The sequence below is a fragment of the Anas acuta genome, chromosome 25 (assembly GCF_963932015.1).
Source record: "Anas acuta chromosome 25, bAnaAcu1.1, whole genome shotgun sequence".
In the NCBI taxonomy this organism is placed as follows: Eukaryota; Metazoa; Chordata; class Aves; order Anseriformes; family Anatidae; genus Anas; species Anas acuta.
This window is the reverse complement of record NC_089003.1, coordinates 3,051,100-3,066,841: the sequence shown is the minus strand read 5'-3', so window position 1 is coordinate 3,066,841 and position 15,742 is coordinate 3,051,100. Positions and strand designations below refer to the sequence as shown.

Here is a 15,742-nt window from a genome sequence, read left to right as displayed (position 1 = left end):
CCTGGCTTTCTGAAGCCATCTGCTGGTGTTCAGCTTTGCCTGCCTGAATGTTCTCAGGTCACCAGGCCCCGAGTCCCTTCAGTATCCAGGAAATCACAAGCTGGGAAGTATTAACCGGTCCCGAGGGTGTTCAAGCACTGCCACTCTTACAGCCTGACCATCTAGATCTGCTGGTAAAGGCGAGTCAGGAATAAACTGCATCAGCTGATGGACCCGGGACTGTAGGAAAGCAGCAGTGCCTCCCCAAAATCCTGCAGGGCTGCACCACACCTCCTGCCCCGGCCCAGGACATGCAAGCCTGGTGGCACTGCACTTGAAAACAAAAAGATGCTGAGGGTTTCATATCTAGAAAGAGCAAAGGCCCCGCGACTTGCTGCCCAATTCCCTCTGTGTTCATAGGGACAGAACCACACGGGTATTCCTGGTAAACGAGGTTCCTACAGAGAAATAATCAAATCCACACCCAGCTTCTCTTTCTTTTCACCCTGCAGGGCCAAAACCAGGGGCTGAATGGCTGCGTCAGAGGGGCAGCAAGTGGCAGGAGATTCCTGTGCCCACACACCACGCAGCCACCGCTGGTTTGCTGCAAAACCGCCTCCTTGATGTGAAACCACCGTGCAACAAGATACTCGATAGCTCACTCCGGGCTATTCCTTCCCCTCCATCCCTTTTGCCCTGCTACTAGAAAGAATAAAATAAAAAAAAAAAAAAGACTATTTTTTAACAAATTATAAAGGCAACCTTTAAGAAGGAAAGCTTTAAGCTTCCAAATCTGCTTCCTCCTCTGTAAAACGGGGCTCATTTTCCCCAGCCAGGTTTTCCCCAGCAGTGCTCTGGAAGGTAACCCCTGATTTCTCAGGTCCCGCCTGCACCGGGAGCTGCAGAACCGCAACTGAGTGATGGGTTCAGGCTTACGGTGGTTTTAAGCCTGATGTCCCCAAGGCCTTATCTGCCTGCAAGCTGCTTCATTTCAGTCACTTAATTCAGATTAAGGCTGGCTTTTGCAAAACCACAGTGATCCTAGTTGAAATAAATACTCAAATTCTGCACCAGTGTAATTCCATTACAGCACTACCCAGATCCTCCCCGCAACCTGGCCGATAAAAACTTCACCTAGAAAAGGAAACGGGGAACGGCTTGTGAAATGATTTCCAGCCATGGGACAGGACTGCTCCTCCCGAACCAATTCCAGACGCTCTGGTGGGCTGGCAGACCCCAAGACGACCCCTTCCCGGGGGGAGCCCGGGCAGATGCAGCCCCCAGCCTCGCCCCCAGGGCATGGCCACCAGTGCAGACGGTGCCGGAGCAGGGAACCGGCTGGGCTGCGACATCTCTCCGTGCTTTGAGGCCTCTCCATGGAGATGGCAGCAGGGAGCTGAGCTTTGCACGGTTTCCCAGCCATGCTCACACGCCGCTGGGAGCAGCAGGAGGGCGGCATTCCTGCCCCGAGCAGCCCACAGCCTCCCAGAGCCTCCCACCAGCCCTTCCCAGCAGCTCAGCCTCTGCGTGCGAGCCCCTGCGGGAGGGGATCAGAGCTCAGCTGGCTCCGTTTCCCCACAAGTTGAGACCAAACGCACGGATTTGCCGTTTGGGCACGGTTCTCCACCGTCAGCTTACGTGTCATGGGCAGGCTCCAGGAGCACAGCACAGCCCCGGAGGGGCTGCGGGGCCGTGGGTCGGGCACGCACGCCCCGTGACTCAGCAGAAAGAGCCGGCCGGCTCCTCGCCACCCCGCGCTGCTCCAGCACCGTCCCCGGCTCCGAGAGCCCTGCCGCCCTGAGATTAAGGCCCTCACATGCTTCCCTCGTGCCCCCACCCCAGCTGGAAAAAGCTTATTCCTTTTTCTTCTCGGTTGGGTAACGTGGAAGGCATGCAAAGCCCGACACCGAAAAATATATCAGACCCTAAGGTGTTGGGTTTGTTTTTGTAATTAATGATTGTTCTGCTTCTAAGCTCTGCTACAGCAGCTTTGCAGACGGTTTAAACGCGGTGTTTAAGAGGCAGAGTTGCTGGTTGGGGAGGCACGGGATGCACCGACTCGTTACGTGACCTTGGGGGGATTTTATGGGGTTTGCAGCCTCACCTCGCCCCACTTGGTGTCAAGGCAGCGAGAGCCTGCAGACAAGTCAGGGCCGTTCCCGGCCATGCACCCGTGCCAGCAGCTCCCAGCCTCAAGCACGGACCCGGCACATCCCCAGCCTCTGCACAACCAGCGGGTGCTGCTCCGGGCATTACACGTCCCTTTTTTGGGGAGCAGGCACCAGCACCACTGGTGGCCCCGCTGCACAATTTCCCAAATTTTCAGGAGGCTCAGGAGCCCCACGGCAGCGCCCTCACCTCCCACCCGCAGGGAAGCAGGACGCATCCTTGAGAAATTAAAACAGCAGCAGAAATAACGTCACCCCAAAGAGCTCACATCTTGGGCAGGACTCGGGGGTGTCCCCCAAAATGCTGGGGGCTTTCAGCACGGTGCAGAGAGCAAAGCCAAGCGGCTGCATGAAGCAGGGAGGGACCCCCAGCCCCCCCGGGGAACCCACAGCTAAAAGCTGCACAGCGTGCAAAGTGCCCCTCTGCCAGCACGGTGTGCAATGGTGCAGGGTGCTGCACGGCTGGCACAGTGAGTGTGCAATTGTGCAGGGTGTGCTTCTGCCAGCGTGATGGGTGTGCAAAGCGTCCCTCTGCCGGCACGGTGTGCAATGGTGCAGGGTGCTGCACGGGGAGTGTGCAGACGTGCAGGGTGTGCTTCTGCAAGTCTGGTGAGCGTGCACGGTGCCCCTCCACCAGCACGGTGAGCGTGCAATCATGCAGGGCGTGCTTCTGCCAGCACGGTGAGTGTGCAATCATGCAGAGTGTGCTTACGCCAGCAAGACAAGCACGTGAAGTGCCCCTGTGCCAGCTCGGTGTGCAATCATGCAGGGTGCCGCTCTGCTGGCACAGCGAGCGTGCAGTCACGCGGGGCGTGCTCCTGCCAGCACACTGAGCGTGCAACCACGCGGGGTGCCCCTCTGCCGGCACGGTGAGTGTGCAACCATGCAGGGCGTGCTCCTGCAAGCACGGTGAGCGTGCATTTGTGCAGAGAATGCTTCTGCCAGCCCGGTGCGCGTGCAATCGTGCAAAGCGCGCTCCCGCCAGCCCGGTGCGCGTGCAAAGCTCCCCCCTTGCACGACCCTTCCCACCCCCCCCTCCCCATCCCGCGTCCCCCGGCCCGGCAGGGGGCGCGCGCGCGCGCTCGCGGGGGCGGGGCGGGGGGGGCGCTGCGCGCGCGCGCGCGTGCGCGGGCAGGAGGCGGAAGCGGCGCGCGGCGGCGGGGGCGCGCTCGGCGCCCGTGGGGCTCCTTAAAGGCGCCGCCGCCCCCCCCTCTCCTCCCCCCCTCCCCAACCCCCCCCCCTCCGCGTGCCCGGGGACGGCAGCGCCGCGCGGGGCCGGAATGAGCAGGTGGGGGCCCCCCCGGGACACCCCCCCCGCCCCCATCACCCCCCTCCCCCCCAAAAGAGACCCCCCCGGGGGGGGGGGTGGGCACGTGGGGGCGCTGCCTCAGTTTCCCTGGAGGGAATTGGGGGGGCTGGGGGGGGGCAGCAGTGGGGGGGGGGGTAAGGGGCTGGGGGGGCACTGAGGGCTTGGGGGGGCTGCGGAGGGGGGGGCTGGCAGGGTGAGACCCCCATGGGGGGGGCAAGGTGGGGGAGCCCCCCCTGTGTGTGTGTGTGCGCCCCCCCCCCCCCCATATGCCCCCCATGGGGGTTCCCCCTCCCTTGGGGTGCCCACACGCCCCCCCCTCACACCCCCCTCTCCCTATGGCAGCCCCCAGCTCCGTGCCCCCCCCCCCCCATGGGCTCTTTCCTCCCCACTGGGGGGGCTCCACGTTTGTGACCCCCCCCCCCCCCCCCCGGAGCGTGACCCCCTCACCCCATGCAGCACCCATGGGTGGCCCCCCCCGGGGTCCGGCGCCCAGCCCCGAGGGGCCGCAGCGACCTTGGGGAGGTGCTGAGTCAGGCCCCGAAGGCGTTTGGGGTTTTTTTGGCCCCGCTGCCTCCGTCCGCGCTCAGCGGCCGTGATTTATCCCTGGGGGGGGGTGGGGGTGGGCAGAAAACCCCCCGCTGCCCCCCCCCCAGGGAGGGGACCCCTGCTCCTGACCCCATAGCGGGGGTGCTGTGTGGGGTCTGGGGGCTGCGTCCCGCAGGATGGGCACGCTGCTGGTGCTGCACTGTGGGATTTGGGGTGTGCAGCTGCTTTTTTTTGGGGGGGGTTCTGCAAGGAGGGGGTCTCCCCCCCCCATGTGCCCATGGGGCTGCCCTCGGAGCCAGGACCAGGACGGGGCCGTCCCCAGCACGGGGCTCCTGCTCTTTGGACCTTGTCCCTTACCCAGCACTGGGAGGGGGGGGACACACACAACATCTCCCCCCCCCCGGTCCCATGGGAGCAGCACCATGGGGTGTCCAGGCCAGCTGCCAGCACCCCCACCGGGCGTTATCGGGGCCCAGCCGGCCCCAGGAGGGGTCCCTGATGGGGGCAGCACGATTACGGGGGCAGCAGCGGGGTGGGGGCCGCGCCTGCCCCCTGCGCCCTGCCGATAGCGGCGCACGGAGCGGCCTCGCACCGGGGATGCTCGGGTCGGAGCCGTGCCCGGCCCCCCCGGTGGGCTCGGGCGGACCCCCCCGACCCATTTTTACATTTCAGGAGGGCAGCACCATGGCCGAGAAGACATCACCGGGCCCCGGGGGGGGCATCACGCCCCTGCAGCAGATGCTGGCCTCCGGCACAGGCGCCATCCTCACCTCGCTCTTCGGTGAGGGTCGCGGGGCTATGGGGGGGGGTCCCGGGGTGGGGGGCACCCCGGGAGGAGGCTGACGGGGGGGCTGTCGTTGCAGTGACGCCGCTGGACGTGGTGAAGATCCGGCTGCAGGCACAGAGGACCCCCTTCTCCAAAGGTACCCCATTGGCGGCGGGGACGTCTCCGCTCGTGCCCGGGCGCACGGGGCCATGGTGGGGGCGCTGCTGCCATGGGCCCCCCCTCGTCCTCCTTCCCCTCGTTATGGCCCCGTGTTGGAGCTGGGCCAGTGCTGCGGGGCTGGGTGGGGGGCTCGGCGTGCTCCAGAGGCTCCCCATCCCCTGGACCCGCTGCCTTTCGTGCTGCTGCCCGAGCTGTGGGGCTGCTCCGTGCTCCTCCGGGTGCCAGAAGGGTGCCGACCCCTCCACCCCTCGGAGGACACCAGGCACGGCCTCCGGGCTCCCCGCAGCCCCGGTTTGGTGCCGGCAGGGCTCCGTCCCCAGCCCCTTTTTGCTCGGAGACGGAGGGTGTCCTGTCCCCGGCGCCCCGCTCAGGCTGTCCCCGTTGTGTTTCAGCGTGGTCGGTGCGCTCGGCGCCCTGGGGGGGCTCTCAGGACGCCACGTGTGAGTACCCAGCTGCTGCTGGTGGCTGCGGGGACGTCCCGGACCCGGTGTTTTTCTTTTTGCTCTGCCCTGCCACTGTGCCAAAGCCTCCTGGGATCTCCTGCTCGCTCCTGCTGGCCTTGCTGAGAGCGGTGCCAGGCCAGGGGGCAGGATGCTCATGGCCAGGGGAGCTCCCCCAGCCTTGGGGGCATCACCCGTGGCCTCGCTGCCTCCCCCAGGGTGCCCCCTGCCCTGTGGGGTCTCGGCCAGCGAGGCTTCTGGCTCTGGTTTGGGGCTTGGGAGCTCGGGTTTGGTGCTCTCCTGGGACAGGCAGGGCTGATTTGGGGCTGGAGGGGTCCGGGCTGGGCTCTGACGGTGCCCCCATTCCCTCCCACCCCAGGGAAATGCTTCCTCTACTGCAACGGGCTCATGGACCACCTCTACGTCTGCCAGAACGGCCCCGGCTGCACCGCCTGGTACAAGGCTCCCCCCCCCGCACGCTTCACCGGCACCCTGGTAGGGGCTGCGGGGGTCTCCCCGTGCGGGGTCGGGCGTTCCTGGGGGTGTGAGGGGGGTGCTCGCCCCTCTGCCCCCCTCCCACCCTCCCCCGGGCGCTGCGCTCTCCCCGCAGGACGCCTTCGTGAAGATCACTCGCTACGAGGGCATCAGGTCCCTGTGGAGCGGCCTCCCCCCGACGCTGTGAGTTGTACCCCAATTTTTGGGGTCTGGGGGGGGCGCACTGACCCCGAGCCTCACGCCGGGGTGCCCTCCCCTCCCTTCTCCCCGGCAGGGTGATGGCAGTGCCGGCCACCGTCATTTACTTCACCGCCTACGACCAGCTCCGGGACTACCTGCACGCTCGCACCGGGAGCCGCGGCCACCACATCCCCTTGCTGGCGGGGGCCCTCGCCCGCCGTGAGTACCCCCAAGCACCCCCAGTTTGCAAGCTGTGCCCCCCCGGTGGGGCTGACACCCCCGTTTTTCCCCCCTCCCCGGGCAGTGGGTGCTGTGACGGTGATCAGCCCCCTGGAGCTGATCCGCACCAAGATGCAGTCGCGGCAGCTGAGCTACCGGGAGCTGCGCGTCTGCATCCAGTCGGCGGTGGCTCAGGACGGCTGGCTGTCCCTCTGGAGGGGCTGGGGACCCACCGTGCTGCGGGACGTCCCCTTCTCCGGTAAGGCTGGGGGGGGCAGGGGGTGGCACGGGGGGGTCGCCGGGCAGCGCGGGGGCTTCACCTCTCCTCCCAGCTCTCTACTGGTTCAACTACGAGCTGGTGCGCGAGTGGCTGTGCGCACAAGCCCGGCTGGATGAGGCCACCTTCATGATCAGCTTCGCCTCCGGGGCCATCTCCGGCACGGTGAGAAAGGGGTTTGGGGTCTGCAGCCCCCCCAGGGGGAATGGGGTTGCAAAGGGCTGGGGCTGTGCCGTGGCTGTGGGGTCGGGGAGCTCAGCCCCGTGCGCTCGCCCCGCAGGTGGCCGCGGTGCTGACGCTGCCCTTCGACGTGGTGAAGACCCAGCGGCAGATCGAGCTGGGAGGCAGCGAGATGCACCCGGGTGAGGGGGCTTCCTTTGGGGCGGGGGGGACAGCGGGGAGCCCCCCCCGGCACCCCCTAACCCCCCGCTCCCCTCTCCTCCTGCAGTCGCAGCCTCCAAGCCCTCATCCACCTGGCTGCTCATGCGCCGCATCCGTGCCGAGTCGGGCACCCGGGGGCTGTTTGCAGGTGAGGCTGTGACCCCCCCCACACCCTTTTTTGGGGTTTTGGGGTGTCCCGGTGTCATCGTGGGGCTGACGGCGCTGTCCTTGCAGGGTTCCTGCCCCGTGTCATTAAGGTGGCCCCCGCCTGTGCCATCATGATCAGCACCTACGAGTTCGGCAAAACCTTCTTCCAGAAGCTGAACCAGGAGCGGCGGCTGCGGGGATTGTAAGGGGGGGGGCACGGATGGGGACTGTGGCCCGTGGGACAGGGACACCCCCCGGACTGACCCCAAGTGCCTTCCCGTGCGCTCTGCTCCCCGCTGGCCCCGTGGTGTGGACACGGTCCCGGGGGCCCACCCGGCCCTGCTGTGCTGGGGGCACGCTGCCTGCTGTGACATTGGGGACGTGGCCCCCCCCCGGCCCTCCCTCAAGGCTGGACAGATGCTGCTGGACTGACTCACGGACTTTGGCGAGGTTGGGAGCCCCCAGCCTCCCGCCAGGCTCGGGGGTAGGAGCGGGGGCTCCAGCATGGACCAAACCCCGGGGGCTGCCCCCCCCCCCCGCCTGCCCCCAGTTACGCACAGCCTCCCCTCCTGCCCCCATGTGGGGTGGGGGCACCTCAACCTCACAGCCCTGCCTCTGGACCCCCCCCAGCCCCCTCAGGACCTGCTCAGACCCTGCGTGGGGACAAACCTCGCTGCTGCTCTGGGGGGGGGCCAGGCTCTGTCCCGTGCCCCCTCCCTTCACCGCGAGGACCTGCCCCGTGCCGTGCTCGGTGCGGGTGCTGCCCGACCCCCTCCCCGTCCCCCTGGGTGCCTGGGGGGCGTTTCTTTTATTTTCTTAAATAAAACAAAATGGAATTTGTGTCTTAGGGCATGGAGCCCTGCCCCTGGTCCCTGCAGGGCTGCCTGGCTGTGTGCGGGGGGGGGGGGCGTGGGAGGTGTCCCTGGGGCTGGCAGTTGTGTCCCTGCTGCCGGGGGACAGTGCTGTCACCCACCAGTATGGGGCTGGGGGGGCTCGTTTGGGGCATGGGGGCTCCCAGCACCCCCCTCATATCTCTTTATGGGGTGTGGGAGGGGGGGACACAAGGCTGTTTTCCCCCTCCCAGCTGGCCGGGTGCTCACGGGGGGGTCAGCTCGTATCGCTGCGTTTATTGATTCCTTTCGCTCCAACAAGGCAAGCTGGGGCTGAACCAAAACCCAAAAACACCCCAAACAACCCAAAACCCGGGGGGGAATGGGGAGGGAAGGAGGGGGGGGTCCAATCGCCGTTGTGGGGATGCGGCTGCAAGGAGGGCCGGGTGGTCCCATGGGTGCTGAGGCAGGGGGCTGCTGGAAGAGCTGCGCCCCGAGCCCTTGGGATGGCAACGGGGCCGTGCCCGGACCCTCACCCCTGCAGGGGGGCTCACCCCAAGCCCCCCTCCTGCACCCCGCAGCACAACCCCGGTGTCCCCGCAGTTCGTCACCTCCTCCCCAGCCTGGATGGACAGGAGGAAGGGGGGGGGACACACACAGACACATCCCGGTCCCATTCCAGCATCCCCATCCCAACGGGTCCACGTCTCCAGCCGGGGTCCGGGCTGGGGGGTCCAACACGCAGCCGGGGTGGGGTGCAGAAAAGGGGGGGGGGGAGGACGCCGTCCCCGGCCTCCCCGATGAGTTGGGCGAGTCCCTCGGTCCTCCGTCGGTCCCGGGGTGGAGGGGGACGAGGTCAGTCCTCGGCGGCGGCGGCGGCGCTGGGCGAGGGGGCCGGGGGTCTCAGCTGGGGCTGCGGCTCGGGCTGGCTTCGTTGCTGTCGCTCACCAGGCACTCGTTGGATTTGAGGCTGGCCAGGGACTTGCAGCTGGGCAGGGAGGCCAGGGAGCCGCAGAGCCCCAGCATGGAGGGCGTGGGGTCCTTCCCTGGGGGGGCACAGAGCGGGCGTCGTGGGGGGCTGCGGGTGGGGACGGGGACGGGGACGGGGAGCACCCCTTGGGGATCGCCGCGGATGGCCTGGGGACCCCGCGGTTGTATGGGCAGCGTCCCTAGCTTGGGGAGGGGGGGGTGTGAAGGGCATGAGGGGCCCCGTGCAGCACCCCATGGGGGTGGGCGAAGGGGCGGGGGGGGGTCTTACCCAAGGGCCCCCAGGGCTCGCCTTCGCGCTTGCCCTCGCCCAGGCGCTGGGAGTCGGAGCTGAGGCTGTTCTCGGCCGAGAGCTGGTCGGTGCTCACGAAGCTGTGCCTGCGGAGGGACGGCGCTCAGCCCCCGTCCCCCCCCCACCCACCTCCCCGGGGCTGTTTTGGGGCGCGGGTCCGGGCGGCTCTGCCCCCCTCCCTCCTCCCCTTACACCCCCCCGGGGGTTACCTCCTGTAGAGCTTGCCGTCCGAGCCGCTCTCGTTGCCGTTGAGCGTCCCCAGCGAGGGCCACTGGTTGACCAGGGGGGTCCCCATGTCCTTGGGGAGCTGCGCCAGCTGCGTGTTCTCGCAGGGGATCAGCCCCGTCCTGCGGCACACGCGGGCGCTCAGCGCACGGGGTGGCCTGCAGGCACCGGGCACCCACCACCCGTCGTGTCCCATGGGGTGTACGGGGCACTGGGGGCACACCGTGTCCTATAGGGTATACGGGGCACTGGGGGCACACCATGACCTATAAGCTGTATGGAGCACTAGGGACCCTCCGTGTCCTACAGGGCATATAGGGCACTGTGGACTGACCACATCCTACAGGATGTATGGGGCACTGGGGACCCTCCATGTCCTGCAGGGTATATAGGGCACTGTGTACTCATCATGTCCTGCAGGGTGTATGGGGCACTGTGGACTCACCATGTCCTACAGGGCATATGGGACATTGGGGACCCACCATGTCCTATAAGATGTATATGGAGATCTACCATGTCCTGATCTACACTGGAGATCTACCGCGTCCTACAGGATGTATGGAGCACTACAGACCCACCATGTCCTACAGGGTGTATGGGATGCTGGGGATCTACCACGTCCTACAGGATGTATGGGACACCAGGTATCTACCATGTCCTAGAGGACATATAGGGCACTAGGGACCAACCATGTCCTACAGGGCATATAGGGCACTGTGGACTCACCACGTCCTACAGGGTGTATGGGGCGCTAGGGACCCTCCATGTCCTACAGGGCATATGGGACACTGGGGACCTACCATGTCCTATAAGATGTATATGGGACACTGGAGATCTACTGTGTCCTACAGGATGTATGGAGCACTACAGACCCACCATGTCCTACAGGATGTATGGGACACCAGGGATCTACCATGTCCTAGAGGACATATAGGGCACTAGGGACCTAGCACTTCTATAGGATGTATGGAACACTGGGGGTCTACCATGTCCTACAGGACATATAGGGCATTAAGGACCCACCACGTCCTACAGGACATATGGAGCACTGTGGACTCACCATGTCCTATGGGGCATATGGGACACTGGGGACCCACCATGTCCTACAGGACATATGGAGCACAGTGCACTCAACACGTCCTACAGAATATACAGGGTACTGGGGACCCACAACATCCTACAGGATGTATGGAGCACTAGGGACCCACCATGTCCTACAGGACATACAAGGCACTGGGAACCCATGACATCCTACAGGACGCATGGAGGACAGTGCGCTCACCATACCCTACAGAACATACAGGGCGTGGGGATACACCATGTCCTACAGGACATATAGGGTACTGGGAACCCCCCTTGTCCTACAGGACATACGAGCACAGTGCGCTCACCATGTCCTACAGAACATATAGGGCACTGGGGACCCACCACACCCCCCAGGGCTCGTGGAGCACCCAGACACTGGGTGCATGCAGGATGCCAAATCCCCGCCACCCACCCGGATCCCGTGGGGCCAGACCCGGCAGCAGCTGGGGGTCCAGTATGGGGCCGGGATGGGGCCGGTATGGGGCTGGTATGGGGCCGGTATGGGGCCGCACTCACAGCTGCTCCTGCAGCTCCAGGATGACGCCCTCCAGCTCCCTCTTCTCCAGCTGGTTCTGCACCATCACCTCCTCCAGCCGCAGCTTCAGCCGCTTGTTCTCCGCCTCCAGGTCCTTCAGCTGCGACTCCCGCAGCCGCACCAGCTCCTCCAGGTACCCCTGCGCGAGGCCACCGTCAGCGGGGCTGCGAGGCCCCCAGCGCCGTGCCGGGGGTGCTCAGACCCCATAAGGACCGGGACCCCCCCCAGCACCGTGCTGGAGGTGCTTGGACCCCATAAGGATCAGGACCCACCCAGTGCCGTGCCGGGGGTGCTCAGACCCCATAAGGACCGGGACCCCCCCCAGCACCGTTCTGGAGGTGCTTGGACCCCATAAGGATCAGGACCCACCCAGCTCCATGCCAGGGGTGCTCAGAGCATCCCGCATGGATCAGGACCCACCCATCTCAGAGCGTCCCATAAGGATCGGGACCCATCCGTGACCCCCATCCCCCCCGTCCCCATCCCCTCTCCTCCTCCCCGCTACCTTTTGGGCGTAAACGATGCGGAATTTCTGCTCCATCTTGCGCCACTTGTTGTACCAGCTGTCCTCGTCGGTGACCAGCGGCAGGTAGGGGTGGTCGGGGGAGCTGTCCTCGCTCGTGCTGCTCTCCACGCTGCCCCGCTCCTCTTCCTCGCTCAGGTAATCGTAGCTGGGAGGGGGGGGGACACCACACATGGGGGGCTCAGGGGGGTGGGCACGGGTGAGGGGACCACGGAGAGGGGCAGGGGCTGCTCCTACCTCTGCGTGAACTTCAGGTAGGGCGTGTAGTCGATGACCACCGGCGTCTTGCCGTCCATCACTTCGCCCTTCAGGCAGAAGCTGAGCCAGGAGGGGGGTGCGGGGGGGAAAGCAGAGGGTGAGGGGAGCCCTGGGGGGGCGCAGGGGAATTAGGGGGGGGGATCGTGGCCGCCTGCCCGCGTCCTACCTGAAGTCGATGGCGCCGAGCCCGATGAGCATCCCGGTGAGCACCGTGGACTCCTCCCGCAGCATGATGGCCCCGTCGTCGTAAAAGCGCCTGCGGGGACCAGAGGCTGGGTGGGTAGGTGGAGGGGGGGGGGAAAAAACCCCAAAAATTCCTCGTTGTGCCCACCCCAGGCGCGGCGCTCACCTGGTGGTCCGCGTGTCGCGCAGGGCGGTGGAGATGTACTCGGACATGCGCTTCTCCATCAGCGCCACGCGGATCCACGCCCGGCCCTGCAAGGCAGCCCTGAGCGGGGGGCTGCTGCGCCCCCAAACCCTGCTCCGTGCCCCCCCCCCACACACACACACACCTCGTCCTGGGGGGCAGGGGTGGTCCCCAGGGAGCCCCTCCTGGTGAATTCGTGCAGGGGGAAGATGGGGCTGCGGGAGGGCAGGGAGAGGGGATGGGGATGGGGACGGGGATGGGGATGAGGACAGGGATGGTGATGGGAGGATGGGGATGGGGACAGAGAGGATGGCAGCAAAGATGGGGACAAGGACAGGGGATAGGGATGGGGCTGTGGCCAGGATGTGGATAGAAATGGGGCCAAAGATCAGAACTGGGAATGGGGACAGGGAAGGGATGGAGGCAGTGATGGGATGGGGTGGGATGGGATGGGGTGGGGTGGGGATAGGGATGGGGATGGGATGGGGATGGGGATGGGATGGGATGGGATGGGATGGGGATGGGATGGGATGGGATGGGATGGGATGGGGATGGGGATGGGATGGGATGGGGATGTGATGGGATGGGGATGGGATGGGATGGATGGGATGGGATGGGATGGGATGGGGATGGGATGGGATGGGATGGGATGGGATGGGATGGGATGGGATGGGATGGGATGGGATGGGATGGGATGGGATGGGATGGGGATGGGATGGGATGGGATGGGATGGGGATGGGATGGGATGGATGGGATGGGATGGATGGGATGGGATGGGATGGGGATGGGATGGGATGGGATGGGGATGGGATGGGGATGGGGATGGGATGGGGATGGGGATGGGATGGGGATGGGGATGGGATGGGATGGGATGGGATGGGGATGGGATGGGGATGGGGATGGGATGGGATGGGGATGGGATGGGGATGGGGATGGGATGGGATGGGGATGGGACGGGTTGGGGTTGGGATGGGAATTGAGACGGGGCCAGGGCCAGGGCTGTGGCTGTCCCGGGGCTGACCTTGGCCCTGGAGGTGCTGATGTTCTCCATGTTCTCGATGCTGCTGACGCAGTTGTTGGGGACCTTGCTGCAGGCCAGCCGGATGTAGTCCCAAAAGCCGCGCTGCCCATCCGAGCTGAACCAGCTGACGGGGCCTGGGGGGGGCACGGGGACAATTCGGGGCTGCCGCACCCACACACACCCCCAGCGGCCCCGAGCCCCAAACCCAGCACAGGACGGCCGCGTGTCCCCACCCGGCGCTTGGCACGGGGACAAGGAGGGGGACGGGGACGTGCGGGGGTCCCCGCGGTACCTTTGAAGCGGTGGCTGAGGATCTGCTCGAGGATGGCGGCGAAGTTGACGAACTCCTCGGAGGAGTCGTCGATGGGCTCCGCCGTGTACTTCTCCAGCAGGGTCTTCACCGAGAACCTGGCGGGGGGCACAAAGGGGGTGTCACGGGGCGGGAGGGGGACGGGGCTGCAGCGGGAATAAAACGCCCCCGGTGCCCTGCCAGGACGTGCGTTTTCAGCCCCAAAAAGCTCTTTATTCCAATGATTCCTCCCCAAAACGGGGCTTGTATCTCTGTGTGGGCACAGGCACGGTGCCGGCTGTCTCCGTTTTGGTTCGAGCACACAAAAAACAACTGATGGCACCCGAACCCCAACTGATGGCACCTGAAACCCAACCGATGGCACCCAAAATCCAACTGATGGCACCCAAAACCTAACCGATGGCACCCAAAATCCAATTGATGGCACCTGAAACCCAACCAATGGCACCCAAAATCCAACTGATGGCACCCAAAATCCAACTGATGGCACCCGAACCCCAACTGATGGCACCCAAAACCCAACTGATGGCACCCGAAAACCAACCAATGGCACCCAAAACCCAACTGATGGCACCCGAAAACCAACTGATGGCACCCAAAACCCAACCAGTGGCACCCAAAATCCAATTGATGGCACCCAAAATCCAACTGATGGCACCCAAAACCCAACCAACAGCCCTGGGCACACCACATTCACCCCAATCCCCGCACCACATCCACCTGCAGCAGGGAGGGGACACCCGGGGGGAGTCGGACGGCCCCGTCCCATCCCTGCCAAGCCCTGCAGGACGCGGGGGCTCCGGCTCCTTGTCCCCATGTCCCCGGGGACCCCGTGGGGCGGGTGCCGCTGCCCCTGGGCGCGAGCGGCCAGGAAGGGCGAACAAAGGCCCCCTTCCTCCCCGGCCGCGCGCGGGCGGTGATGGCTTCCCCTTCCGCCGGCCGCTTGGCCGCAGGACCGGGCCCATAAAGGCCGGGGAATGGGGAGGATGCAGGGGGGGGGCAACGCCGGGGGGGGGGCAGGGGGGGGGGAGAAACTGGGGGGGGTGGATGGGGGGATGGAGGGGGATGGAGGGGGCTGTGGGGAACCCGTGGTGTGGCCATAAAGGTGGAGACCCCCCCCTCGTGTGGGTGTCGTGGTGGGGGGGGGCTCTGTGTGACCTGGGGGGGTGCAGGGGGTCTCCATGGTATGGGGGGGGGATGGAGGTGCCCCCCCCCGGTGTTGTGAGGGGTTTTGGGGCTCCCCAGCCCCCAACATCAGCACCAGGGGGGCACGGGGCACGGTGACCCCAAACCTGGGTGCCCCCCCCCATCTCCCCGCCACCTGCAGGGCCCCCCCATCCCCGTGCCCCCCCCTCAAGGTCCCCAGACCCCATCCCCATCTCCCCCCCCCCCCATCCAGCCGGCGTCGCCATGGCAACCCGCATCCTCCATCCCCGCTCCCCCAGCCCCGCATCCCGCCTGGCCCGCGGCCTGACGTCACTTCCTCGGCCCCACACCCCACGGGGGGGGGTCCCCGGTGCCCCCCCCCATCCTTCACCCCCCCCCCCCAGGGCCTCCCCCCCATCCCGGCCTCTGCGGCCTCCCCATCGCCGCCCCCGCCGCCTGCAGCCCCCGTCTTGTTGTTGTGCCCCCCCCAATCCCCCCACATTGCCCCCCCCCAGGAGCCTCCGGCCTTGTGTGCGCCCCCCCCCCACACCCCCCATGTGCCCCCCCCAGCCCCCCCAGGCTCCATCCCAGCCGCATCCTTCCCCCTCTCCCCCATCCCCAACCCTCCCCCAACCCCCCCCAATATAAAACCAACACCGGCAACGAGAAAAAAAATCCCCCCCCCATCTTGGAGGGGCTGCGAGGGGGGGGCACAACCCACCCCCCCACCCCCTTCCCCCCCTTCCCTCCCCTCCATCCCCTCCACCGGGGGTCCCCCATCCATCCCTCCATCCATCCATCCATCCATCACCATCCCCCTTTCCCCCCCAAGGCTATATTTCAGGGGTCCCCCCCACCCCGGGGATTTGCGCCCCCCCCCCCCCATAAAAAAGCCCCCCACCTGCAGACGGTGATGAGGTTTTTCCTCTCCACGGCGATGTTTCTGGAGGACGCCTTCTTGGAGGAGAGCCCCAGAGCCATGGCAGCCTGGACGCAGCTCGCTGCCATCCAGAGCGGGGCGAAGCCAACAGGGCCCGCGGCCCCCTCCCCGCGGCCCCGCGCCGCCGCGTTCCC

The 15,742-nt window shown here is 66.1% G+C and overlaps 2 protein-coding genes across 4 annotated transcripts; one reads left to right on the top strand and one right to left on the bottom strand.

Annotated features, from left to right (window-relative positions):
- The first annotated feature begins 3,266 nt into the window (after positions 1-3,266).
- Positions 3,267-7,927, top strand: SLC25A39 (solute carrier family 25 member 39). Of its 2 annotated transcripts, XM_068661025.1 has the most exons (12): positions 3,267-3,435; positions 4,675-4,783; positions 4,866-4,925; positions 5,341-5,388; positions 5,768-5,883; positions 5,999-6,066; positions 6,158-6,282; positions 6,368-6,541; positions 6,615-6,724; positions 6,840-6,921; positions 7,008-7,088; positions 7,175-7,927. In XM_068661025.1, the coding sequence occupies exons 2-12, from the start codon at positions 4,687-4,689 to the stop codon at positions 7,291-7,293; spliced, it is 1,080 nt and encodes a 359-aa protein (XP_068517126.1). In that variant the 5' UTR covers positions 3,267-3,435; positions 4,675-4,686; the 3' UTR covers positions 7,294-7,927. The 2 variants fall into 2 exon arrangements, with proteins under 2 accessions (XP_068517126.1, XP_068517127.1); XM_068661026.1 differs by lacking the exon at positions 5,341-5,388.
- Positions 7,928-8,187: 260 nt separating this feature from the next.
- On the bottom strand, positions 8,188-15,742 carry RUNDC3A (RUN domain containing 3A). 2 transcript variants are annotated; one of them, XM_068661023.1, is made up of 11 exons: positions 15,570-15,741; positions 13,505-13,620; positions 13,213-13,346; positions 12,173-12,258; positions 11,990-12,079; positions 11,803-11,883; positions 11,548-11,713; positions 11,024-11,181; positions 9,406-9,543; positions 9,176-9,282; positions 8,189-8,963 (listed from the first exon to the last, which is right to left on the bottom strand). In XM_068661023.1, exons 1-11 carry the CDS (start codon positions 15,674-15,676, stop codon positions 8,821-8,823), a joined length of 1,326 nt encoding a protein of 441 aa, XP_068517124.1. In that variant the 5' UTR covers positions 15,677-15,741; the 3' UTR covers positions 8,189-8,820. The 2 variants fall into 2 exon arrangements, with proteins under 2 accessions (XP_068517125.1, XP_068517124.1); XM_068661024.1 differs by lacking the exon at positions 9,176-9,282 and having other exon boundaries at positions 8,188-8,963; positions 15,570-15,742.

Excerpts from the sequence above, each read along its gene's own strand:
- SLC25A39 (XM_068661025.1), top strand. The coding sequence starts at position 4,687 with ATGGCCGAGAAGACATCACCGGGCCCCGGGGGGGGCATCACGCCCCTG. Across the intron at positions 4,784-4,865 it reads CATCCTCACCTCGCTCTTCG|TGACGCCGCTGGACGTGGTG; the intron begins GTGAGGGTCGCG and ends CTGTCGTTGCAG. Across the intron at positions 6,725-6,839 it reads CCGGGGCCATCTCCGGCACG|GTGGCCGCGGTGCTGACGCT; the intron begins GTGAGAAAGGGG and ends CTCGCCCCGCAG.
- RUNDC3A (XM_068661023.1), bottom strand. The coding sequence starts at position 15,676 with ATGGCAGCGAGCTGCGTCCAGGCTGCCATGGCTCTGGGGCTCTCCTCC. Across the intron at positions 13,621-15,569 it reads AACCTCATCACCGTCTGCAG|GTTCTCGGTGAAGACCCTGC; the intron begins GTGGGGGGCTTT and ends GCCCCCCGCCAG. Across the intron at positions 9,544-11,023 it reads CTGGAGCTGCAGGAGCAGCT|GACGGGGCTGATCCCCTGCG; the intron begins GTGAGTGCGGCC and ends CGTGTGCCGCAG.